This window comes from Haliaeetus albicilla, chromosome 19, assembly GCF_947461875.1.
Source record: "Haliaeetus albicilla chromosome 19, bHalAlb1.1, whole genome shotgun sequence".
Classification (NCBI taxonomy): domain Eukaryota; kingdom Metazoa; phylum Chordata; class Aves; order Accipitriformes; family Accipitridae; genus Haliaeetus; species Haliaeetus albicilla.
In genome coordinates, this window is record NC_091501.1 from 11628452 (window position 1) to 11655254 (window position 26803).

The 26803-nt window shown below is 42.8% G+C and overlaps 1 protein-coding gene across 3 annotated transcripts in view; it reads left to right on the plus strand.

Moving 5' to 3' along the window:
• Positions 1-26803, plus strand: part of TMTC1 (transmembrane O-mannosyltransferase targeting cadherins 1) — a 146840-nt gene that overhangs the window by 5107 nt on the left and 114930 nt on the right. Inside the window, exons 1-5 of one of the 3 annotated variants that reach the window (XM_069807625.1) lie at positions 7986-8092; positions 8178-8235; positions 9786-9859; positions 11036-11212; positions 13192-13398. In XM_069807625.1, coding sequence (XP_069663726.1) covers positions 8200-8235; positions 9786-9859; positions 11036-11212; positions 13192-13398 — 494 coding nt within the window. In that variant the 5' untranslated portion in view covers positions 7986-8092; positions 8178-8199. Of the gene's footprint in view, positions 1-7914; positions 8093-8177; positions 8236-9785; positions 9860-11035; positions 11213-13191; positions 13399-26803 lie in introns of those variants that run through there. The other 2 variants (XM_069807623.1, XM_069807624.1) reach the window with 2 other exon arrangements.

Here is a 26803-nt window from a genome sequence, read left to right on the forward strand (position 1 = left end):
TGGCTCTGGTGGTCCAGGAGGAGCGGAGCTGGGGGAGACGAGCTGTAGAGGGGAATGCAGCTCTCCCACCAAAAGAGACATAGACGCACAATTTGTGCACAGAGCCACCTACTAGTACTCTGGCTAGAAAAAACGGGGAAAAAGATAAATTAAAAAGTCCAGGCTGTGCTCAGCTGCTGACTGCAGAACGGATGACCCTCCAGGTCTGCCCACCGAGGCTGCTAGCCAGCCATGGCTTGGGTACCTACGTGCCTGGGAAGTAAATGGGACCCTTCAGCAACAGGTCAGTGTTCTGTGTGGGCACCCAGAGCCTCGTGTAAGACTATCAGTGGCTTCAGATCAAAGCCTTAAGTGGCTGTGAACTTGGGTTAGGTGTAAATACATAGCCAAAGAGAGAATTAATTCAATAATTCACTGCCAACCTTCTGATCTATCTAGTTGTTTACAGCTGATCCTTCTGTTTTTTCAGCTGTATTGGTGGCATGAGTTTCAAGGACAGGGAGCTTAAGAAAACCAAAACAACCCGGGGAAGACAAGAAGACCTTGGATTTTATTTGTTCTTGATTTAATGCTATATTACAGTTTGACATCACAGGATAATATAGTGGAGCTATAATATGTCAGGTTAAATACACAGTGCACAAGTATTTTCTTCACTCTGTACATCTATATTAGGGCAATATCACAGTGTTTAAGATTGTGTCAGTATTTCTCCTGTACAGCTTAGTCTAATATTTCTACTCTAGCTATAGCAATCACTCTCCATACTGGTACTGTGATACCTGCCATGAAATTGATATAGTACTGGTGTAGCCACACTGGGCGAGGTGGAGTTTGTGAAGAGAGGCAGTTGCTTTTATTAGACTGGTTATGTTATAGTTGGAATGTACGGACACATTTCTAGGCATGTAAGCTTTTCTTCTGACCCGAAGCAGAGTGCCTTGCTGCCATTTCAGGTCTGGGAGAGGGTGCATGTGCCTCAAAGCTTGGTTTTTTTCCCCAGTTCCAGGCGCACCGAAGTCCTCCCCCCACCTTGAATATAATTTTCGTAGCAGGTGTTTGATGTTTTTGGTAGTAGGTTTGGGCTGTGTTTCTCTAGGGGGACTGGCAGGGTTGTTTGTGCTCCCTGGAAGGAGGACAGGGCTCCTGGGGAGGGTCGGGGGAAGCTCCTGCCTGGGGAGGGGGGCGCAGACCTGGCTGGGGGTCAGTGCTGCCTGCTGCTTGCTGCAAAGCCCGGAGGTGAGGATCTGCCCGGGAGGAGAGGTATGTGCAAAACATGTAGGGCTTCTGCCTAGTCACAACATTTTCTCAGTCCTTAATACTCAATAAAATTTGTCTGTCACTTGAATTGAAAGCCTTTTATTATGAGGGGAAGAATTCACTAGAAGGTCCGTGCAGATTCTCCTGGAAGACTTGGCTGACGTGAATCCAGTCACACCTATGTTTGCTGCTTGCTTCAGTGGTGTTTTGTCTCTAACACCTACCAATCCTGGGGATTTTCTCTCATCCGGCATCCTATTCCTTTTGCACCAGTGTCACCCTTAATTTTCTTTTGTCGTCTTTTACCTAAAGGCTCAGCTTTGGACCAACCTTCATCTCTACAGGAGCATCCCTGTCAATACTCTTTAGAGTCCATGAAAATAAAGTGCTCTGGCTGCTGCTGGTTAGCTAAAGGCATTTCTCTGCATTTACTTGCTCTACTTCTGACTGCTTTCCTGGGCTTTTTCATTTATTGTCTCTCAGATTTAAAGAAATAAAGGAGAAAAAAAAAGGGCTGTTCTCTTTTCACTCACTGTACTTGTTTATTTTTTTAAATTTTCTTCTGTATAAATTAAAAAGGCACTTCCTTCATGGTCCGCAGCTCCAGCTGAAAGATTGCCAAACCTACTTCAAATTTGGTGGAAAACTCTTGTACCCAGTTTGAAATATTGTCTTCATTAGGCCTAATACCTTTAGACTAGAATTCTGTTAGCGTTGTTTTCTCTTCTTGATGAGTGACTGTCCTAGCTTGGTTCTTGATCACATCTCATCTCTTTCTCTCTCTGCACTTGGAAGAGGACTGCTTGATGGCTGCTGAAGAGTTTTGAGAGATGTTTGTTCCTTCAGTGCATTGCTCTTGCTGAGATGCTACTCAAGAATAATTTTGAAGACAAACTCTCTTTTGTTCAAAATCTAGATAAAATGACACCTGGTTTGTCAGTTTGTAAATTGTCATTGTCTAGCTTTTTTTAAATTTTCCAAGGCCATTTGTGGAGATGAATTTAAAGCCATGTGAATGATGCTTTCAGTATTCTTAACACAGGAATGATCATCAAACCACGCTTTCTAGGGTTTCACTAGAAATTTCTGCCCTGGCATATTTGCTGCTTCCAAGGTGCTGCTGCTTCCCAGTCTAATTGTGATTTCTCTTTTCTTTTCCTAACTGTGCTGGAAAGCAATAACCTGCTTTGAATGCCAACACTTAACTAGTGCTCTTGTAAGTGATGACTGTTTTGCTCCAAGGGAATTGCTGTAGCTTGGGAATTGATATGGCCTCTGTCTTCTCACCCATCCCTGTTATAGCAAATCAAGTAACAAACCGTTTAAGCCTTATTGTCCATTTAATTCTGAGGCATTGTACTGTACTATGAAAAGATTATCAGCACAAAGTGCTGTTGCACTGTCGTGGAAACCCTGCCCTGCTTGTGCTGGCCATTGCACGAACACTGCTGCAAAAGGGGCTTATTTTCTTTTTACTGCTACAGGTTTTTTGTTAATCTTTGAGCTGTTTCCACACAGCGCATTAACCATTATTGCCACTGATGCAGCTGCACCATTTTTGGAGTGCAAATGCTCTTTTTCCTGGCACACCATAGACGCATCTGTGAAGTTTATAAGGAGACTCCACCGTGCACAGAAATCAGACATTAGTTTGCATAAAGTTTGCCATGTATCTCTCACAATTCCAAAAGGAAGGGAAGATAACAGGAAACTTAATCCATCCTGATATCTTAGATTAATTTATATAAATCTGCATATGAGCCTCCCTCTATAAAAACTATGGGGGTTTTATGAGGTGTGGGATGCTCTGAGACTTTCCATTAAGTGTTACTCGCTATAACAAATTACCATTATTATCCTGTGCATTTCTATTTCATAACATGTTGTGGTTTTTGTTAGTCTTTTGAAAATAATAGAACAGATTAAACTAAACAAGAGCTGCCCAGGGATAATAACAAAGTCTATAAAAAGAGAAACTCTCCAATTATGGTTTACAATATTATTAAATCATAAAAGGCCTTAAAGGTTGAATGAGTCTTCGTGTGTACAAGTGGATAAAAAGCACTATATTAGAGCCTGAGGGTGCTGGTGATTATATACCGTAACTGGATATATACGGGATTTATCTGTGAGCCCGTACTCTTGCAGCGTAGATCCCTCTGGTTCTGGGTCTGCGAGGATGAAGTCACGAAATCCCACTCAATTTCCAGGCCCTCTGTACTGGGAATTGCTTACCCAAGGAGATGTGTCCCTGCCTGATGACCTATCTAAAGGCAGAGTAAGTGCCCACGGCTTTAGGGTAGCATGGTCCATGCTCCCTGCTCAACAAATGCTATTCTTCAAACAAGGCGGCTGTGCCGGGGGGAGGGAGGGCAAGTGGTTAACTGCGAGTGCTGGTAGATGTTGCTTATTCTTTTAAGAGCAGGAGTGATTTCCTTTCTTCTGGAGAGCTCTCTTACAAGCTCTACTCAGTGGACCTTCAACAGCTGGTGCCTGTGAAAGTCTCTTTCTGAGAGCGAAGCTCTGTAATGCCTTTTCGTAGAGTGGACGGTGGAGGAACAGAAAAGCTGCTGTAGGTGGCAAGGCCAAGTATACTGCTGTTCCTGGAAAACATCCATTAGCTTTAACAAAATCAAGGGATTTCTGTGTTTGGCATGTACCTCTTATTTTGGTATAGCTCCTGCTTGGGCATGTAGTTTCGGCAGCACTCTCCCTTGAGTGTGATATACTGAACCACACATGCTGCAACCCTTGGACACAAAGACAGGTGTTGGGATGAGTTTGCTTGAATACATGTTTTAGTGTAGCCTCCTCTGCCCTGATGGGGCACGTGATTGATGTTGAGACTTCTGTAATGAGTTTTTCTTTTGTTGGTAGCTTCGGTGATGCTGGTCAGCCCTATTAGAAGATACCTGTCAATGTCACCTAGTGTTGAGGGACTGCTCCTTGGTATACGTGCTCTTCCCTTCCTTTTCCCCTGGGCCTTTTGAGGGCCTTTGCATTTGAACTGGCGTTCACCACTTCTCAGGAGGCTTAGCACACTCTTTGCCTCTAGGGACTCTTCTAGCTGAAGATGCTTCTCCAAGTGTTTCACGGGTGGCTCCCCTGAGGAAAAACCTCCTTGTCTGAGATGGTGGTGTCTCCTCTTTCAAGTGTCTCCATTCCTAGAAGCGTGGTCACTTGCTTTTTTTAGCCCCAAATCTTCAGAATACTATTTGCAAACACCTCTCTGGTTTGACAAGCAGTCAGTTCAAAAAGCCTGGCCAGCCCAAAGCATCTGCTCTCCTAGCTGTGTGCTCTACCAGGGCCATAACATGTATCTTGCGAGTTGTGCTTTAGCTCAGACAAATGTTATGATCTTCATGCAGAAGTGGCTAAGGTCTTCCAGCCCACACGATGCTGCAGATTAGAAATGATGGTAGTATTGGTGTCTTTGGGGCTTGCAACTTAAATGAAATGTTTTCCCTGTTTGTGGGACAGTTTAGATATGGAAATATATCAGGACAGCCCTCCCCGCCCCACAGTGGAGTACAGTTGTTGCCTGCCAGAGCTTCTGTTCATGAACATTAACGTTGGAGAAATGCCACTTCTTACTTAATTTTGAGAGTCCTGTCTCTGTTTTACTTCCTTTGTTTGCTGAGCCCTATACTGTGTGTAATTACTACATGACTCTGATAATGCTGCTTGCCAGTAAACAAAGGCAAGACTGAATCTCTGTAAGGTTATTAAAGTTTAAGAAGGGAGAAGTAATTTGTGATTTACCCATCCCCTCCTGCTCCCTTGCCCAGAAGTTGCTCTATAGTTGCTCCACAGTGGAGCAAATTTGGCTATCCATAGTAGGCTGCCTTTATTCCCCACGGGTGGGTGAGCGTGCTGGGGAGCTTTGCAAAGTCCTTGTGACTTGGATTAGAGCTGTTTGGAGCTCCAGATTTGCTCACCCGTTTGACGTACAATAAATTCAACCACTGCTAACATTTCAAAATCATTCTGCTGGGATTGTTTCAGGACAAAAGAATGTTTCCTTCATTGCCATGTGGCCTAATTTCTTATGACAAAGAGCTTTAGCAGCAAAAAACACTGGTGTGAATATAGCACCTGCACAGATTCACGTTTAGTGTTCATGGACCACCAAAGATGGTATTTAAAACATACACCGAGCCATGCTTGCAGTCAGTTTTTGCTGTTTAATGGAAGGCTTATCAGAATACCATGGTGGTGATATGTCTGTATTTTGTTCTTTTTTTTTTTTTTTTTTATCCTTTACGAATACATGGGGGAATAGCCAAGCTGTGAGGCTGATGCTTTTACATAGCTATTTTCAATAACTTACATCAGGTAGCTCACAGTTTACAAGCCTTGTTGACTTGCTGTTTGCCCCAAGAAGGCGCGTGAAGAGCACACGCTGCCTTTGGGATAGGTGACCTGGTGGGGACAGAAAGATCCTTCCCCTACAAGGTTCTGCCTCTCTTGCCAGTAGACCTGTTTTGCAGGATGCAAAGGAATCAGATGTGATCCATGGAGACTAATGAGAGATTTTGCAAGAGTACTGTCAGACATCGTGTTTTTAGTGATTGGTCCTCGCAACTTGGCTAAATAAATAAATAAGAATCTCTCACATTTTGGTGCGTGGGTTCATACCGCCTGATAGGCTGAGCACTTGTCCTCACGGTCCTCACCTGCCTACATCTGCTTTCTCCAGACATCAGGTTGCCAGAGCACACTTTGGCATTTGAGGGGGAGCGATGGTGACAACTGTGCTCCATCCAGCTGATTTACAGCCAGAAATGATTCATTTGAATAAAGAACGGGTCCTTAGGCGGTCCCTGCCGTTGCAGACATCTGCAGGTGCCTCTGAGCGGGAGCTTTGGGTCCTTTGGGGCAGGGTGGCCCTGTGCGGCCCCTTGTTCCCCGCAGCGTGCTGAAAACAAGATTTAGGCTTGGGGGTTCCCACTGCTGCAGTGTATTTCCAGCTGAAACTCTGGCTGGATGTCTGTTACTGCCATTTGCTGTGGTTTGTTGTTCTGTGCTGGTAGAAATGAAGGAAAGTGATGTATGCTGCTGCTCTGAAGTGGCTTGCAGGAGAAATGGGGGAAGGAAAAAAAAAAAAAAAGAAAAAGCCCCAACTCTTCATGTATTCTTGAATCACACAGACTGATGTCTTGTCAGAATGTAGCTGCATCAACCCATACTTCAAAGGGAAAGGTCAAGTCGTGCTAAAATATCACTTTTCCCAAACTCTCTGAGTTTCAGCTATTGCCTCCACAAACACTCCAGTGGGAGCAGAGTAGGAATGCACAAGTAAGACTTCTGGTCTGGTAAAGTTAGAGTGGCCTGGAAAATGCAGCCCAGGACAGATAGCACTCTGTTGCTTATGAGTAAGGAATGTAGGGAGAATTTATAAAAAGCACATGTTTTCTGGCCTTCACAGACACACCATACCTCCTCTGTCTTACAAAAAAACCTAAGGTGTTTGCATAGTAGCAACAACTCAGTGGCTTTGCTTTTGCATCATGTATGTCATGGGAGACCTGGAGTCTGTTAATAACAACAGGAAAGATTATTGACCCTTTAGCATGTTTACAGCTACATGCAAAATATTTAGATTGAGTCTTCTTTTCACTGGGTGTCTTGGTTTTTTTGTTTTGTTTTGTTTTTTTTTTTTTTCAAATGTCCTTTAACATTAGTGCTTCCAAATTCCTTGTTCATATATGGAGTCTTCCCTAGATAGAGACACCATGTATATGTGTGTATGTATATATATATACATATATTTGTCCAAATGTACAGAGGGAGTTAATTCTAAAGAGAATCGAGTTATCTTCAACTGGATGCAAGGCAAAGCCTGTCAGCAGCTGTTAAGCAAGCTGGCTGTAAAAAACAGTGACCAGAAAAATGTGTTAATACATGCTGTCGAACAAATGTCATAACAGCTTATTATATTTTATTTTTTTTATGATTGACACACATAGTGAACCGTAATTGTCTCACTGAGTCTTGGGTGATGTTAGCTAACTTATCTTTACCATCAATGTCCTTATAAAAATGATGCTAACTATTAGACCAGCTGCTTAGTGTAGTCCTGATGTCAGTAAAGCATGTAAATAAATGCTTAATCTTTAGTATGTGAAAGTATTTTGAAATTTAAATGGGAATAAAGGCACCTGTAGTGCCAAGCAGATGCTCCAGTGCCTTACCAAGTCCTTGCCTTGGCTGTTTCCGAGCAAAAGCATCTATTCTGTAGTAGAAAATAACTACCCGTATTGTAAAGCTGCCACGTGGCTGAGACAACTGCAGAAGGTGCCAACAGGGAAATAGGACAAGTGCCGTACTTCTGGTGTTGGCCGGTGTTATTTGCTGCTAAGGAAGCACAGACATCATCTCCCTGCAGTAAGCCGTATGGGGAGGGCACAAGCCTCTCTCATCTCAGTGTCAAGAAGGTTGCCAAATGCAACCTCATATTTTAAAAAATGGGGAAGTGGTTTCTCTTTAATCAGATAAGCCAGAAGTTCAGAGCGATTTTCACTAATTAGTTTAATAGCAATTACATTAGAAGTCTGCAAATCAGACAAAAACATTATTTAGAGTATTTGAAAGATGTCCTGCTATTACAAGACCTCTCCAGTCTAGTAATGGTTCTGTTTTGTTTCCTTACAGGTTAAACGTATTGCTGGCTGGTATGAACCCCTTCTATTTCCATGCAGTGAATGTAATTTTACACTGTCTAGTGACTCTTGTACTGATGTACACTTGTGACAAAGCTGTGTTCAAGGACTGTCGACTTGCTTTTGTCACGGCGCTGTTCTTTGCTGTGCATCCCATTCACACCGAGGCTGTAAGTATGTGACATAAAAAAACCCGGTGACACAAAAGCTAAAAATAAACACATACTTTAAATTCTTTTTTTTTGTTTTTTAAAGAAACCTCTGAGTCATACAGAATATGGTACTTGTGATTTTTTGCAGTAAAGGAGCAAAGGTGAGAATGTACTGTATTTAAAATAATTTGCAGGAGTCATTAAGAAAAAAGTGTATTCGTACTTGCCATCTTTCTGCTCTGGCACTAAATTCTAATTGACAGTCCTAATCAGCAATGCTGGGAATAAATGGACAGTCATTCAGCTGATGAAAACGTTGAGGCTTCTGAAACCAAAGACCTTAGTGAGGCTGCGCTTTCCTGCTGGGACATTGTTGCACGCCTTCAGTCATCTCCTATAGCCATCAACTTAAGGGAGAAAAAGTGAAGGGAGCATTAGTGTATATTCTGAAGGAGATCGCTCAGATAGAGGTGATATGACCCATAGATTAATTTATATTGATTTCAATTGAAAGCTAGGAGTATCATCTTCAGAAAAATCTTGTTAGCTTAATAAACGTCATGGTAAGTTTACAGAGCAACAGCTCATACTGGACATTTTTCTGTTTGTTATAAGGAAACATTTAAAGACACAGTCATGCTAAAACTACAGTCGGTTAGCATGGGGAGGTACTTCGGTAGATAAAATGAGGCTTGCTCATGCAATGTTTAGCTATCCGTAATTAAAAAAAGAAATGCACTCATTAGCTGAGGTACCATTGACACCACATGCTTTCATTACCAGCCTTTGTAAATGAGTGAGGGAAACGGCTGCTGCAGCTGAGAACTTTTGAGGAGAGATTACCTTAATAACGAAAAGCCACGAGCTTTACAGTTACTCCCTGTGCTGTCTTGTGTGAACTAATCAGCTAGGCTCCTTTTGATAATACAGCTTTATATTTTAAAGGAGATTTTAGAAGAGGCGCTCTTTGAATTTATTTTTGTCTGGGTCAGAACTTAAAAAGGTTAAAATAAATGCCAGAGTGCTGAATATAGCTTAATTATGTAATCTCAAAAGAGGCAAAATTTCAAAGGGCCTTTTATTTGCTTTATGGGCAATTTTTAGATCTTTATGAAATGGAATATTGAAATAGTTTGTAAAAAGAGTGTTTATACATTCTTCTTCAGTGTTCCCTTTGTTATAAAAAGATTTGATTAATTAATACGTAGAAAAAACTCTCATAAACTCAGATTATTCAGAAAGAGAATAAATTACATACCACTCTATCACTTTTTGGTGATAAAGTTCATTCAAATATTAATTGTTAACTCATTCCTAGATAATAAGTCTTCTCCAAAGAGCTGCTTTTTCATTAGTCTTTCTTTAACAAATGTTAGTTCTGGGAGTTGGATGTGTTTCTCATTTGAGCCTTGTTATACAAAATTAAAACAGATCCCTAAAATTGGCATTTCTCTATGCAACTTTATTAATATTTTAATAAGAAAGTAAAGAATGACTTAACTGTTGGCTTATTCATTTGTTTTGGCAAATGAGAAACGTAGCAGACAGAATATCCTACACTAACCAAGTAACGTTTTACTCTATTGAAGGAGGATAACACTGAAAGATAAAAAGCTTAAAATAGCAGTTAGCATGGATCGTCGAAACAGTCACTGAACGTGCATGTCTTTTTATATACTTGCTTTTACACCTGTGTGTCTCTTCCTTTTAGGTAACAGGTATAGTAGGCAGAGCGGATGTCCTAGCCTGTCTACTCTTTCTGTTGGCTTTTCTCTCCTATAATAGGTATGGATTCTTGCTACCGGTTGTGATAATATTGTGAGATGCTTTAGTTTGAGGAGGAGACAAAGAAGAAACCTGTCAGTTTTCAGTTGTTGCTGGCAGAGGTACTTCCCCCAGCACTGCTGCATGGAAGTGCCCTGGTCCTTGCTTTCAGCTGCGGTGCCACATAAGTGATGCTTAAGAGAACAAATAAACATAAAAAGAGGAGTCAATGTTTACGGTCCTCTCTTCCATTGACATTATAGCTGACCATACACTAGAGGAGGGCTTGTAGAGCTAAAAATGATAAAGAAATGTTTTCAGCTGAAGGCAAAATAGTCTGTATGTAGAGTGAAGAATGAAGGGACACATGCCTACCTTTGAAATACATGCTGTGACTGTGGGACTCTGAAATACCTGGTCTGGGAGAGTTAAGGATTGCTTCTAGACTGTTAGTCATCCTTTTCAGATGAAAACTTGGCGCCGTTTGCTGGTCTGTGTCCTAAAATAAAGAGCGAGCTTTACTCAGATAGGGTTACTGCCCCTTTTGCATTGTTATTTCATTTAGGAATAGCACTGTGTCATCATGGCCACGTGGAAAAACTGCTTATATCTCTCTTGGGGATATACTTGGGGTTTGCTACAAATGTGCAACGCTGTTTTCATCAGAAGTTTTCAAAGGCGTAAAACTGGTAGTGACCCCGGAGGAATCGGCTTGTTTGATTTTTGGTTCTTTCTTACCTTCTTCCCTCATACAGGCTTGCTGCCAAGTCCGTTAATGATTAGGACACATCTTTGACTCAGGGGAGCGTGGGTGGGATGGAGGAATTTTTGCTTGCGTAGTGCATTTTGTCACATAAGGATAATTAAGCATGTGTAGTCTAGATGATGGAAAGCAGGTGTTTTTCTGCCCTTTGTGTCTTTGTACTTACTCTGACTGCTTCAAGTCCACTTTATCTTTCTGCTTGTCTTTTTCTCTCCTCTACTCAAATTCTCGGTGCATCTGTCAATATTTGTGTTTTCCCTTCCTGTCCCGAGTCTAAACCTTTGCTCATTTATCAGTGAAGAGTGTAGATTATTCATGTCACTTATTACCAGCATCTTAAGAAATTAAGGAAAAGAGTCTCAGTATTTGTTTGAATGTAGTAAACATGAAAGTAACAGAGAAGTGAAAATATTTATGTCAAACCTGTTTTTCAGGAGTGTGGATCAGCTTTATGTTGGGGAACATTTCCCTCCCACTGCCTCCCCATTCTTTCTGCTGCTTAGTTTATTCCTTGGGACATGTGCAATGCTGGTGAAAGAAACTGGAGTCACTGTGTTTGGTGTGTGCTTGGTTTATGACTTCTTTTCCCTCTCCTGCAATGGACTCAAACTGTAAGTAGCTTGCTGTGCTCATTGTGCTTTTTAACTGTTGCCACCTGTCTGTACAAAATATATATTATTATATACAGCACTGTGGGAGATGGACTTGCCCCACTGAATTAGATGGCCCACATGTGACAAGTTTGGAGGGCACCAAGGTTTCATTCTGGGTGTGTGTGGTTTGTTGTTGTTGTTACTCTATTGCTGCCTGGTAATTTCTGCTGGGTAGATAGACCAGATGTGAAGAACCGATCTCTAAAATGCTCAATTCACTCTGGCAAGACTAACATTTATTTTTTCCGTAGGAGTTCTGACTGAAGCATCAACATCTTAAAATTTCTCTGGCTTAACTCCTTCCATTCGCAACATCTGCTTGATTATTCATTCACAATGTCATGGTTACAGAAATATCATATGATGTTTAGTAGTAAAATCAGGTTTGATCCTTTCTGTCCTTACAGAATGGGAAAAAGAGGGAAAATATCCAGCCAGTTCTGGAATGATTGGAATAATTAGCAGCTCTCAGCAGTCACTGGAGAAAAATCAAATAGTTTGAAGTTTGTATCCCTCACCCACTTAGTGTCACAAATAACTATGCTATTCTGTATCTCCATTAAAAGTCAGAAGTCTCTTGTTTGATAGAAGCTGTTTTTTATCCATTTCTCTCCCAAACCGTAGCCGGTGCAGCTCTATCGACGACTGAATGTAAGAGCTTACTGCCACAGAGAACGGGAGGTCTCCCTCCTGCCACTGCTTCTGTTCCCACCGCTGCTGCCCCACGGGCTCTGGAGCCTGTCACACCCCTGTGTGAGCTCGTGTCTCTGGCTTATAAAAAAGGACACTGAATCCTGTTTCTGGAGTAGTGAATTAAATCAGCTCCCAGAAGGATTTGGGGAATGCCAGAGCTGGCACAATGCGGGAGCAGCAAATGGAGGGAAGAGAAGAGAGACTCTCTTCTTTCGGGAGTATCCTGGCTTCTCTCCTGTTTCAGCCCTTCCTCTAGGTCCTAATGGGGGATGGACCACACTTCAGGTCCACCTGCCCTCCCTCTGGCCCCTCCAGCAGCAATAGCAATCAGAGGGCAGGCACGATGGATCAGCAGGGGATTTCTCCTATTTTGACTGAATTCATAAAGTGTAACTGGTGGGAAAGTAGCCAGCGAGGAGTTTTCTGGGGACTGACAGCTGGCACACTTGTTAACACTTGCACTTACAGTCTGCCAGGCTTGTTCCAGGAGTTGCCTGGCTAAAGGTAGCACAAATGTTAATTAATCCGGAAAATGAGTGCCCTCCTCCTTTCCCCTCCCCTCAATCTCTCCTCCCCTTCGATTCACATTCCAGTAGTCTCTTTAGGTTATTTCTTTGCTTCAGTGGCATCCCGTTGCCCAGATGTGGCAGTTATTTAGCTTGCAGGAATGAAGCTCTGTAGCCCAGATGTGCTGCATTTTCATATTTGCTCTGGTTGCATGTAATGTATGCTTTTCTGTCTGTTTGTGGTGCTCAGGATTTTATGACTGTATTTGACTTTTTTAGGGGGCGGCAGAAAACCAGCAGCCTGCTACATGCTGCTGAAACTCATCTCCTGCTCCTTCCTCCAGCCTGTACAGATTTGTTTTCCGTTTAAGCGAGGCAGAACACCAATTATTTTCTGCAGCAGAAAATTAGGAATGGCACCGTGTTCTTCCTTGCAGTGCTTCCCATCTTACCCATCTTCCCAGAGGTCCAGAGAACAGCTTGATACAGAAGTGCTCATCTTCTGTTGCTGTTGGGTCGTTTCCTCTAGATCTAGTTAGGAACTAATAAGTCCTGTCCTTCTAGCACACAAAAGACTTTGTATTTTGGATTAAATAAAATGTCATCTGTTGTAGTTAGATAACCATGTTGTGCTGTTTTCATAATGCTCAACCTTTTGACAAGTAAATGTGAAAGATAAAAATCCTTAAATCCTTTTCTTTCCCCTCTTTTTCCCCTTTTCTCTGCATGCGTAATCAGGAGAAATGGGGGGATCCACCAGAGACCTGCCCGGCAGCCCGCGGCCTCTCCCTCTGCCTCGCTGCAGGTCCCTCCAGCGGGCCGGGAGAATGGGAAGCATCGCTTTGCTCACCGGGGCACCTGGAGCTCCTGCCACCCGGCATCACCAGAGGAGCAGCGGAGCGGTGGCCTTTCTGTGCCCAGCAAAGCCATGTGGGCCATTCGGAGGTACTGCTGGCTACCTGCCGCTCCATTGTGGTTTCGTTTGCAGCTGATGCTACCTTAAAATGTCAAGTCATTCGCTTTGTTTTAGCCATTTTCGGCTCGCAGCACAGAAAGCCAACTGTATCCAGGAGGTCAAGGGAGGTGATTCTCCCCTTCTACTCCGCTCTCATGAGATCCCACCTGGAGTATTGTGTCCAGCTCTGGGGCCCCCACCATAAGAAGGACATGGACCTGTTGGAGTGAGTCCAGAGGAGGGCCACCAAGATGATCAAAGGGCTGGAGCACCTCTCCTGTGAGGAAAGGCTGGGAGAGTTGGGGTGGTTCAGCCTGGAGAAGAGAAGGCTACAGAAAGACCTTACTGCAGCCTTCCAGTACCTAAAGAGGGCCTGCAGGAAAGATGGGGAGGGACTCTTTAACAGGGAGTGTAGTGATAGGATGAGGGGTAATGGTTTTAAACTGAAAGAGGGCAGATTTAGATTAGATATTAGGAAGAAGTTCTTCACTGTGAGGGTGGTTAGACACTGGAACAGACTGCCCAGAGAAGCTGTGGGTTCCCCATCCCTGGCAGTGTTCAAGGCCAGGTTGGATGGGGCTTTGAGCAACCTTGGTCTAGTTGAAGATGTCCCTGCCCATGACAGGAGAGTTGGACTAGATGATCTTTGAGGTCCCTTCCAACCCAAACCATTCTGTGATTCTTATCCTGGAATGTGCTGTGATTTTTCTTGTGCTACTGGAGAGGGAAGAGAGTAGAAGATGGAAGGAGGGTTAAGGGAAGAAAGAGGAGGGAATTCTGCTTGGGAAGAGGAGAATATCTGAGGACTGTCCATGTCCTGAGACTCTCTATCCTAATACGATATGGTAGGCAATGTTCTCCTTCCCAGCTTCTCCATGGAGAAAGCCAAAACTGTAATGCTGGTTTGAATGTCAAGAGGGGAAATACATGTGTGTATACAATAATGCCTGAAGTGAGGTGAGTGCAGTGTGAGCAGCATATTGCGTGACATTGCTATCTATCTATCTGTATACACGTTTGTAGGTATAATTTCTGCACGTGGGTATACATACATGTAGATGTGTGTGTGTGCATATTTATGTATCTATATGAAAGTAGAGGTGATGCACACTTCCGCTTTATGCCTAAGAACGCTCATATAATGGATTTTCACCTGTCACGTCCAGGAGCCTCAGCATGTTCATTGGGGAAGGAAGGACTCCAGGGCCCTGCTCTAGCACAGCACCAGCACTTGGTGCCCTTATTCCTGTGGAGCAGCACTGAGTTAGTAACAGTGTTTAAGGGGGTGTGACTCAGCAGCTGCCCCATGGATTTGTACCAGAGTGTGTGGGGGTTTTTTTGTTTGTTTTTTTTTTTTTTTTAATTTAACCTTGATCTTTGTACAATCTCCCTGGTAGCCCTTGCCCTTTGTTGCTGACTTTTGGTTTATAACTACAAAACACTCACAGTATGATTTAATTTGGAGACCTCTAGTAATGAGTTGCCCCACACTACCTATTCCTTGGAGGAGGTGTTTTGTTCCTTAAATAATCAGGAATTACCTGCTGCAGTTCTCTGATCATTTAATGGTTGGCACCTGAATGAGCCCCATGCAGCACTCCTGAAACCTGGGAAAGGGAGTGTTTTATTCCTGCATAACACCCCTTATTAATCAGTTCAGTAGAAGATGTTTGTTTGATGTTGGCTTAATTTTTATTTTTTTTAATAATCTTCTTGCTGCATCAGGATTGATAGCATATAGGCGTTACATGAGATGTGTAACTCCCCAGATCACAGAGCCTGTTTCCTCTACCTGTGGTTTCAATGGTTCAACCCACTCAAGAGCTTCTGCCCTGCAGGTGTTTTGCCTGATAGGTCTGACTTGGGGATGGTTGGGGTTTTGGTTTTGTTTTTAACAACAGGGGAGAGGGTTTGGTTGTGTTGCCTCTCCGTGTCAGAATCTGTGATACAAAACTGGTAAGGAGGTGAAGGCTTTTCAGAGCGGGTAAGGGCTAGCTGCTCTGGCATGGAGACTCTTCTGGCCGTGGGCAACAGCTTCTAAAGTTGTTTGTTTGAATTTGTTTCTTCTCCTGTATCCCCAAATGAGTAGCACAGTTAGAAAGTGTGGGTGACCCTGGTTCCTTCTGATATGCCAGGCCGGAGTGGGCTGTCCAAAAAGCTTCATTTAACATCTTCCCTCTAAAGTTTAGGATCTGGTGGGGAGGAGTAACCTGAGCATGAAACTGGTGCAGCTGCTATTCCTGGCCTTTGCTCTCCCCATGTTTCTCTCGATGCGTTTGTTCTCTTTGATACTTGTATTTGTTTCCACTTTCCCTGACAGATACTGTGGTGGAGGGTATCAATATAAAAAATGTCCCCTGTCTTGCTCCATCTTCTTGTTCCTTGTTTCTTTTACCCCTGTTTCTCTTTCCTCCTACTCCTCCTTTGCCCCCTCCTTTGCTTTGTACTTTTTCCAGACACCCTCCCTCTGCCCTTGCTTTTGGGAATGGCCCTTTCTCACACCAAGGGGAAAGCCTCTGGTTTTCCAGCCTCTTCAGGAGAGGCTGCAGAAGTTCTGTTGGAGAGACCGTGCTCGTGGGATGGCTTCAGAGGGAACTCGTCCACGCTGCCAACTGGCATTTGCTTTTCAGCAGCTGCCTGTTCAAGTGTTGTAAAGGATTTCTGTGCATGGCAGATTAAGCTCTGCATGTACATAGCTGCTTTCTTTTTAAAAAGGGGCTTTCGTGGTGTAAGCTTCTGCGCTTCAAGTGACTGTGTACAACACACTCTCAGCAACCTGTTGTGCGATGGCTCGCTGTGGGATGCCCAAAGCAGAGCTGGCTCGGTCCCAGTGGCCGAGAGGGAAGCCTGCTGCCGCACGTTTGTGTGAGAGTTGTGCCCGAGAGCCTTGGGAGAAAGCCTGGGATGGGTTAATGGATGCTGCTTTGAAGGAAACTTCTCTAAAACACTGTTGACAACCTTCTTTACTAGTTTTTCCCCTTAGTCTGAATTCCTGTTTCCTCTGAAGGCAGGATAAGGCCGTATAACTTCTTGTTGCGTGGAATGACAGCCTCATAGAGCCTGGGCAGTTTGACCAGTGCCTGCTTGTCTAATGTCAATGTTTGCTAGTCACTATAAAAAATAAATGTGCTGCTACAGCATTTGTAATTTCAAGAGATCATCTCAATTCTCAACCATATGCATGCCTGCAGTAGTATGGAACAGCAAGATTAAATGTGTTGCAGCTCACTGACTCTCAAAATGACGTCCACATCTTGCGGAGTCTGTGGACCACTACCTGATCGTATGGTTGCAGTCTTCTCCTTACTTCCGTTTGCTGACTTCTCTCACAGGACAGATTAAAATAGTTGAAATACTTTCTGTACACAGTATTTCTTTAGTGCTATTGGCATATTATACGATATGAAGTAGGAAGCACTCAAGGCAATTGCTCTATTAAAATACAATTCATCTTAAAAAAAAAAAAATATCCTTGCTACAGATGAAAAAAGAAGAAAAAAATTGAAGTTGCTGTCAAATATACAAAATTAATTACACAATTTCTTCTCTGTAATCGATGTTTCTCTGACTCATGTAGGTCTTCTCCATGGCAGAAGGGAGGGGAAAAGATTTTAAATACTTCAAAAATTCCAAAGTTGGAGGGCAGATTGGGCACAGTGAAGTAGCTTCAGATACCTTACCTAGTGCACTAGGTTGCTAGTTCTAAGATCTTCATTAGAATAAAACAGTTGTGCACTGCTTAATCTGTACTTTTAAGTACTTGTAGTGTGATCAGTTAGGTTTCTATTTAATAATAATTTATTATGTATCTTGCTACTTCAGCTAACTGAAAAATGCAGGAAAATGTAATGGAGGAGTTAAGGGAATCAGTCTAATTAGCAATAACTGGAGCTAGTTATGTAAAAATTCTTGGTGCAGAGAGATTTCTGTTCTTTATTGTCACTTGCTCTTATCTTCAGCTGTCCAGTGAATGTGTAGGTTGCAGTCCTGGGTGCCTTCAGGAGTAAGGAATGAGTTAGTCTGGATGAAATTGTAGGTTATATCACTGCGATTTATTGCAATTTTGGGGGATGCTGGCATATACTACTGAAACCAGGTAACTAGGATCTCTAATGAGTTTGATCCATCTCCCTGAGTTTTGAAACCTGAAAGAGGCTTGTGACTGTACGTGCCCTCCTGTATGACACAAACAGAGAAGGGAACTTTCATGTCAGGCTTGCACTTCTGTTTGGGATGAGGCCAGAGCTTCAGTGCTTTCACTATGATGGTGCAGTATTCGTATACATGTCCTAATAAAAAGCAGTATCAGTGCCAACACCTCACTGGTTGCCACAGTGATACTCTGTTAGATGCATTAATATGTTTAACAAGGTTGATATATGTAAAACAACAAGTTGTCACAGTCCCTTGTCCAAATTGTGTCTGTAATTGTCACTCGTTTGCTTTTTCTTGAGTTATTGAACCCTCTGAAAACAGTTGTGGGTTTTTGTTTGGTGGTGGTGGTTGTTGTTTTTAAATTTCAAGGCTACGTATAGTTGTAGTCATGCCATGTCATATGTGCCTCACACTCAGCATTGCTAAATGCTGTCCGGCCTGTGGACACCCTCATACTGCCTAATTACCTTGATGGTTTTGAGCTTTGTAAACAAGCCTGTGGTGGGCCCACAGGCTAAGCTTCTTGAAAAACAACACTTCTCAATAGCTTGCATACTTTTGAAACAGAACCTCTGTTTCTCTTTGGTGACCTAGAAACTGATTTTTATTGCATCTGCTGTTGGTGGTTTAGGTGAGGCTTTTCCCTTAGAATAGACCGGTGTTTAATGCTGCCATTTTCCATGTACGTGAACTGTTGCATTAGTTTTTTGTCAAGTGATAGAATGAGAGAAGAAGCAGGTGTACTTGGAGCTGTACCCAAGAGCATCACTTTAAATCTGTGTATGTGCAAAAGAGTGAGGGAGCTCACTACTCGTTAGCACTGTGGGATCCAGGCACAAAACCCCATTGATCCAAAATTCAATGAAATCCTTAAGGCTATAGCAGGGATAAATGTGATCTGATGACTAAACCAGCAGCAATGTTGTTTCCTTTTGCAGTAGCAGGGGAAAGAAAATGGAAACGCTCTGCAGAACGTAGTGCATTCCAAGGATGGCTACACTGGCCCTAAGATTGATATACTATGAGGAAAAGTATGAGGTCATAACGTATCTTCCCTGAGTCCCCACACAGCATGCGTGGTCAGTGTTTGAGCTGAAACAGATGCTGTTCTCCAACATGAAGGAAGAGTGGAGGGAGAGGGGGGGAAGCGTCGGCACACATAACATGCAACTCCATAGCAATTGCTAGGTGTCGGTTTAGCTTTTCCTCACTGGGTGCTTCTCTTTCCAATTCTTGTACAGCACTTTTTTTTTTTTTAAGCTAATTTGGCAGTATAGCACACTCCTGCTTTAACATGAAATTCCTGTTCAAAAAGCAGAAGTCTCAGCTGTGTTTCTAATGCTTCTTCTTGCCACACAGTGTAATGCTACTTCCTAGATTCATAACCGCTATAGGCAGAACAGTGTGACCGATTTCCCAAATACGGGATTTCACGTGTGCAAACTTTACCTTTTCTTGAATTTGTTAGAGGGAGTTGTTTTCGGTTGCACTCACACACCTGAAGGTCAGTGGTGGTTGCATTCACACACAAAGCACAGCAGTAAAAAGTACTGCATGCCTCTGAGAAAACACTAAGGTGACTATTATTAATATATTATTTTGGTCAGGGGCAAACATACAACAAAAGAAAAACCTGGATACTTGTTGCTGGCCTGAAAGTTCCTTGCTGTGCAACAGCAAAATAGTGAGGAAGGGGCATAGGGCTTTGCAAACACCACAGCAATAGTTAGTGGAGAAATTCCAGGAAATTCCTGGTTTGGGATTCAGCCTGTGGTAAAAAGGGTCTGGGAGTCCAGCAGTCAAAACGATTTTCTTTAGGAAAGCAAAATGAGTAACCTGGAGCATTAAGCAACAGAGCCAGCCTAGGCTTTTCCCTTCCTTCCTCTCTCAGTGGTGATCTCCTGAGGGTTGTGAGGCTTTGAAAATAAAGGAGGAAGCTCCTAGTCTGCGATGCTCTGCTCTGAGCAAAGGCTGGTGTTGGATTGCCTCTGTGTGAAAGGAGACAAAAGGAAATGCTGAATTGTTGCTGGCCATAGGCTGATTTTTTGGGGAACCGATGTTTACAATTGAACTGAGAACAGGACGACAACACAATTTCACCCCAAAAGACAAGTAGGACCCTGAGTCCTAAGGCCTGGGAAGGCACAGCGTGTGCTGAAAGATGAGAGATTAGCTGAGTGTCATTGTTATCCTGGTAACTGTGGGATGCTGCTTCTATGGTGTTGCAAGCTTTTTTTTTAATTGTAGCAGGCTTGCTAAGGCTCTGCCATTCTTGCTATTTAGTAAACTTAAGTTACAAATAAAGTTTGGCCCCCTTTGGGGAGGTGTATTGCAGAGGTGGATTTTGCCTGTGGGTTACTCTTTTCTGAACTCAGTTCTTTAGACCATTTTTCCATTGTGAGTCTGAGCAATAGCTCTAGCTACTGCGGTGTCTGTGTCCTGTCTTTTCAGGAAATGTTCGCTAGCAATAATACATGAATCTTCTCCTTTGCCTGCAGTCAGTGATATTTATTGTCATGCTCGGATGGTACCTGAGGTCACCAGAAGACTCTGCTAGAGTCTAGAAACACGTGAGAGGTGGGTGCCCCTATGCTTAAAGCCTTGGATTCAGCCAAGGATTTACACGCTCTGGCCTGTGACTGTCTTCCAGAGAACCCTTGTGTAATCTTGGGAGAACAATTACATCTTTCTGTTCCCACGGCGTGTGCTGGAAGATGAGGCACAGTAATGCATGCTTCTTTTCCACCTCCATTTGTGCGATGTGGTGGTTCTTTTAAGACTCCCCCCAAAAAAGCCAAGGACTGTCTCTCATATGCAGGCTTGTGGCATTATGTATCTTAATAATCTTTGAAATCTGCAAGTGCTGTTTCAATACAAGTAACTGAACTCCTTGATTGCTAACTAAAATTTATTTAAAAACAGCAACGCTTTGGTATGGTGATGACTAATGTTGCATGCACACACAAAAAGACATGTTTAGACATCATTAGAATGCAAAACTATGCACTCACCAGGTAAGAAAGGCCTGATTTAATTTTGGCCCTGTTGTGTGTTTATATTATTACAGTCTTTAATTACACTATCACATACCATTTTTCCTGCATGATCCCTGCTCTATTCATTGACCAGAATGGATGGTGCTCACTTAATGAGCAACTATTCAGTATTTTGTTTCTTCCTTGTCCAGAGCGTGGCCCCATGCCCTACTTACTTCATGTTATTCAAGTCCTGCTCTGAGACAGACTAACAACTTCTCGATAATTTATCTGTGTACAAACTACCAAGTGGTGGTATTTCCTTGCAGTTTGTTGCTTCAGTCTGTAATCTTTTAAAGTACTTTTGGCATAGCTTCTGGATGTGTAATTTCCTTGCCTTTCAAAACAAGTACAGTGAATAGCTAGAAATTTTGCAGTGGGGAGCCACATGGGTGTGAACATTTGGATTGAAACCTTTGGATCCACCCCATCAACATCTGCTGCTTGAGCAGGAGACTGGCTGGTGGCAGCAGTAGATTGTGCTGTATAGGAGTCAGCATTAAGAGATGGGGGACTTTTTGCCTTAGATATTTGCTGACAGAGGAGGCACAATGACATGATGTTCCTTTCCAGACTCAGAGAGGAATAAACCCTGGCATGTGCAGCTTCGTCTGGCAGCCCCTTCTCTATCCACAGTTTGTTGTCCTGCCTCGTCTACTCCAGCCTGCCCTCATCTCTTCCCTTGCTTACTTCTCCTTAGTCATTTAATGGCTTCGAATCTTTGCTCCTCAGGCTTTGCCTTTTGGATCTTGTTGCTTTCCTCAAAAGCTACCGTGATAAACTATCTCTCCCAGCGTCCCGCCTATACTCCTTGCCCAGCCAATTCAGGGGCCCCCACCTGTGTCCTTGTACTGCGTATCGCATCCTCCATGTGCTCCCCACTCCTCCTGTCTTTCGGGTTCAGTCTCCAGCTGTGGGAGCTTTGCCCAGCTGCAGGGGGAAGGTCCTTCTGGGGTTTTCCAGCTATCAGCACTCGCTGTCTCTTTGCTTATCTCCTCCTCCCCTCTGCATGGGTTTCTGCTCCATGGGCTGCAAAGCCTGGTTTCTTTTTGACCTCTTTTCTCCAGCGTTTGGGATTTGGCTCTCCTCCACCCTGTACCTAACTCGGGATTCTTCCCTGTGCTTGCTGCCTGGGTTTGAGGAGGAGGGAGTATGGAGAGAGCCAGGCAAAAGCCTGGAGCCTGCTCTGGTGCTTGGTGTGGTGCAGAGCCACAGTTGCTTGTGCTCTTGGCTTATTTGTTTATGGAAAAGCAGGCACTTGTGCACGCGCTTGTTTGAATAAAAGAGACTTGGTTTTAAATTTGACTTCCTTTGTTGGATTGTTTTAGCTGCTATTCTGGATAGTGTTTTTTGTCTTGCAGTACAGAAAAACACCTCTCCCCCTCTTTTTAAATCCTTCTGAAAAGGAAGTGGAAAGTAAATAATATCCCCTGGACTATTAATATGTGACAGTATCAAGAGGCCCTGTTTATTTCAGTAAGCAGCAAGTAAACTTCAGTAGTTTGGCTTCATATACATGAAATGTTGGAAAAAAGGAGCAAGACTGAGTCTGATGTTATTTTTCTTAGCTGATGATGACTTAACATGTTTTAGCTTTTTTTTTTTTTAGGGAAGGCTTTTTAGTCTTTTAAAGATTCTTTAGACTTTCATTCAGTCCATGAAAATCCATTTTTGTGAATTCATAAGTGAAAGCTGTGCCTGGGACAAAGAACCACACTGCGCAAAACAGAATCAGGAGGAAAAGTTAACGGCTGTTTTTGTTTGTTTGGGTTTTTTTTTTCCCATCTTCTGAAAGATGCTGATCACTTATTCATTCATGTGCAGAGGGAGTGGGTTTTTTTCTCTCATTAATGGGAGTTGCGTTTAAGCCCTGCAGTTGCAGTCACTTCATTGTACGTCGGCCTCTTCTGTTCCCTGTGTTGCTAATTGGAAATCCCCAATTTGTAGGTGCAGTCTGTGTGTCCCAGAGCTGACTCACAGGAGACTCTGTTCATTCCCTTCACTTCACAGGACTGCCTTTCTATTCACAGTTCATGGCAGTCTCATTAAACCAGCATTTGAAATAGCAGTGTGCCCGTGTTCATTGGCTTTCTCTGAAAGCCCTGTAAACCAGTGTCAAGGAATTAACAGTGGCTGAGAAAGAAAAACCTTAATGGCTTGCCAGGTCATTTTCCTTGCAGTAAATCTCTGTTAGTTTGACACAGAATGGTATTTCAGTCACTCAGGAAATAAAAAAAACCCCAAAACCCAAACCACCAAAACACAACACCTGAAGATAGATGATACCCAGATTATGGCAGGCGTTTCCCCAGAGCTAATCTAATTGAACAGTTTCTCTCTTACATCTTTGACTTCCTGGAAATCTAGCGGAAACTTTTAGGCTGTTCTCAGGAGTGGAAGATTCAGCTGTAACTACCTACCTCATTAATGACTGATGCTTTCTGAGCTGTTCCATGTCTCCTTTGTGAACCTGGTAATCACAGCATGTATTAAGTGGAGGACAGCAGACTTTCGGGATTAAGTTCCGTGGCTTAGGTTTTCACAGGCTGATACAAGCAATCATTTGCTCAAAACCATGAGGACACCAATCTCATCAAATATGACCGTAGGTGGATGGTTCCAGTTGTGATGAGTGTTACTTTGATTTTTTTTTTTTAAATGTGAAGTAGCTGTTGAGATTTAATATTTAGTTTAAAATGTCAGTCTGTTAGCATGTCTAATGCTTTTCCTGTCCTCCCTGTATGCTTTCCAAGATTAATAGATCCTTCCCTGACTAGAAACTTAATCTTCAACTTAATCTAAAGAAGAGTAGTAAATCCACTTTCACATTTCTAATTCGGTTATCCCAATATTCTTTTCCAACTAGTGCATTAGAAACCTTAATCCTCTACTTGGCTTGGAAATGCTGGAATGCACAATTCTCTCCCAACTGCAGATCTTTGAAATGCAGATTTTTTTTGTTGCTATTCTTTTAAGCAATTTCTAGAATGTCAATATCCAGGAAGCTGCAGTGCAGAAGGGACTCTTGTAAATGCATTCCACATTCCCAAACATCCGTGCTGAAATTCAGATACTGGCCGAAGTGAGTCTTGAAAGACAAGAGGTTTGCGCTTAGGCTGTTGGAACGCTGCTATCGAGTGTTTGCTTTCCAGGTCTGAGAGGTCTTGCAGCATCTGGCAACGCTCTGCTTTGCCTTATGAATTCTCATTACCTGCCAGAACTGATTATGCAGCGGCTTAAATGAAAATCTTCCAATGAAATACGTTGTGCTGGTTGTTATTTTATTTTCTTTCTTTTTAACCTCCTTTCTTAAAGTTAGATTTGGTTGTCTTAAGCAAGTATCATTCTTTTGCTGTGTGGATAATGCAGTTGTTCCCTCTGTTTAAAGCTTTGGTTGGCAGCACGTTTGCCGTAGGTCCTCTGTTCAGCTGGGGGCTGAAAGTCTGCTCAAATCTCTCCTTTGGTGACCTATGAATCTCTTGTTTTAGCAAATCAGCTGTAGAGTAAGGAAATACTAAGAGTAAAATTTGTCCTTGGAAACTAACTGTGGTTGCACTTTGGTTGTACTAGTACAAAATCTATGGAATAAAATACAGTTACTTTTAATCAGTGAAAGATGCCAACAGACCTGCTGGGTTGTCATTTTAAAATAGGAAAATCAGAAGGAGAAATTGTCTCTTCTCTGTTTTCCATGGAGACAAGGACTTTATTGATTGTTCAAAATAAAATTCAGGGAAAGAGTAATTATCAGTCAGGGGTGGAAGGGAGTGGGAACATTACCTTTCTATCCCTCCCCTGAAATGCAGTTTTCTCTGATCATACAACACCGTTACACATATTGTTCTTGCAAGACCATGTTAGGAATTTCTGCAGAGACAAAGCTGCTGTAAAATGGTGGCCTTGGGTTCTCTTGCGATATTTTGACATTGCTTGATTTAATTGCATTTACTGTAATCTTTGCCTAATCTCATGACAGCAGCTTGTATCACTGCTGCGCCTGTGAGTTATCTGTAAATGTTTGAAGCACAGATGTTTCTTTTGTATTTTGGTAGTAAGCTCAATTCATTTGTTGTTGTTCTCCCTGTTCTCTCCCGTTCTCTCCGGTGTTAATTATATCTCGCATTGATTTCAGAAGGTGAGTTGCTTAGAGTACAAATAGTTTTGGTACAAGCATCAGGAATTTTCATTGTTAGAAAATGATCACGTGGTCTGTGATCTAAAAGGCTGCTAATGCTGATCTTTCTGATCTATCCTTTGCAGATCAGCATTCCTTTGCTGATCTTGGCTGATGTACTGTGGATTGACTATCATGACCCTGCTTATGATCCTGAATGGTATCTCCATCATGGAATTACTCAATATGGAAAACCAAATTCCTTCATTCATTGCCCGTATAAACTTTTGGAGATGATGGATAACTTTCCACCCACGAGGTATTTGTTCATGCATTTGGTGTAGTGCTATGCATGAATATGAATATAGGAATTTTTGCAGGCTATTTCTTCAGGAAAAGAAAATAGAACTCCTTCTACTTTATATTAGGATTTGTCTATTAAACTCACATCAGTATATTCAACATAATAGAAGAACATTGTGGGAACACCATATCAAACCAGCAGTCCTTTTAGCTCTACTATCTGTTTTCTGACTGTGGTCATTATTAGATGCTTACAGAGAAGAAAAGAATGGGAACAGGGCTGGTACAGGGTTATCCTTCCTCACTGTGCATGCTGAACTAATGCCAGTCAGTGATTTAGAGTCTGTGGATCTGGCTGGTTTATCTGGAGTACTGTATTTATGACTCTCCATGGAGCAGTCCTCTGTGGAGTTGCCTAATTCCCTTTTTAGAACTATTCTCTCCTCCGACTTCGAGGACATCTTGTCACAATGAGTTCTATGATTTAATTACACTCTGTATGAAGAAATCTTTCCCCTTGCTTGAAAACTGTTAATTTTATTGGGAGCCCTTTGACTTTTTGTGAGAAGTAGAAGTAATTTCTCTGGTTCACTTCCCCAGGCCCTTCATAATTTTATAGTATCTTTGCATGTACTCCCTTTCCAGGGTGGAGAGCCTTGTTCTGTTGACTATCTCCTCATGCAAAAGCCATTCCATGTGTCTGATGAGCCTTGTTACCCTTTCCTGTACCTCTTTGATCTCTATTAGATCCTTTGAAAATTGGGCAGAGAAAAGGGAGATTTCAGAATAACATGCAGTACTCCAGATGCAGGGACAGCTTGAATTTTTATTCAGTGTATTATTGCTTGTTGTTTCTGTTCTAAATGTGCTATTCAAAAGTTGCATTTTTCAGTGCTGATTTATAGCACCACCTTTTTTTTTAATATTATTTATTCTCTTGTTCTGACTGCAGTCTGTGTAGGTAATTGAGATGTACAGTAAAACCCTGAATGGAAAATCCGAGTATCCTTTTATTAGTGTGTTTTGAATTCTGTGCCCTGGCTTTGACTGAAGAGCATCCTGTGACTGCCTGGCCTGTTCCCCATTACAGGGGAAAGGCTGGAGCAAGATGCTGAACTCAGCTAAGATGGGCCAGGCTGATTTCAGGGCCAGAGAGGACAGCATCAAACTCTCTATCTGCTGTGTCCAGGCCTCAGTTGCCTAGGTATGGGTTTACAATATCTCCTCCCTTTCTTAACTGCTGCCTGGGGGTGAGTAATAACTCAAAGTAGCCCGGCTTGGGCAAAGCTCGTGGGTTTCCTCAGATACCCACTCACGAGACTGAGTCCTTCTCACTGCTTTTTCTTGACTTCAGCAGTTTTCTGTTCTCCTCTGCAGTGCGGTTCCAGTGCAAAGGGGCTGCAGCCGGTGTCTGAGCTGCCTGGGACTCATGGTGTGCCTGTCCTCTCCATCCAAGCGTTCATGCTCCATCGGCAAGGGAGAAGCGATACCTCTCTAAACCAAAGGGCAGAAGTTCCCAGTGTTTGCTGGAACTCACAAACAAAATCTGACATAAGGCAGAGACTTAATCCACGGTTTCCCAGATCTTAAGCTGATCTACCTCAGCACAAGTCTTCCTGGTTTTGCCAGTAAATTGACAATTCCTCTCCTAAAATTTGCTGAAAAGAGAGAGCCCCCTATCCTCCTCCCCTCCCTTCTCCTACAAGCCGAAAGCTTCAGCGTATGTTAAGTACGAAGACCTAGACAGCGCAAGCCATGATAGCTGCTATCTCAGGGCTTTCCTGTCAC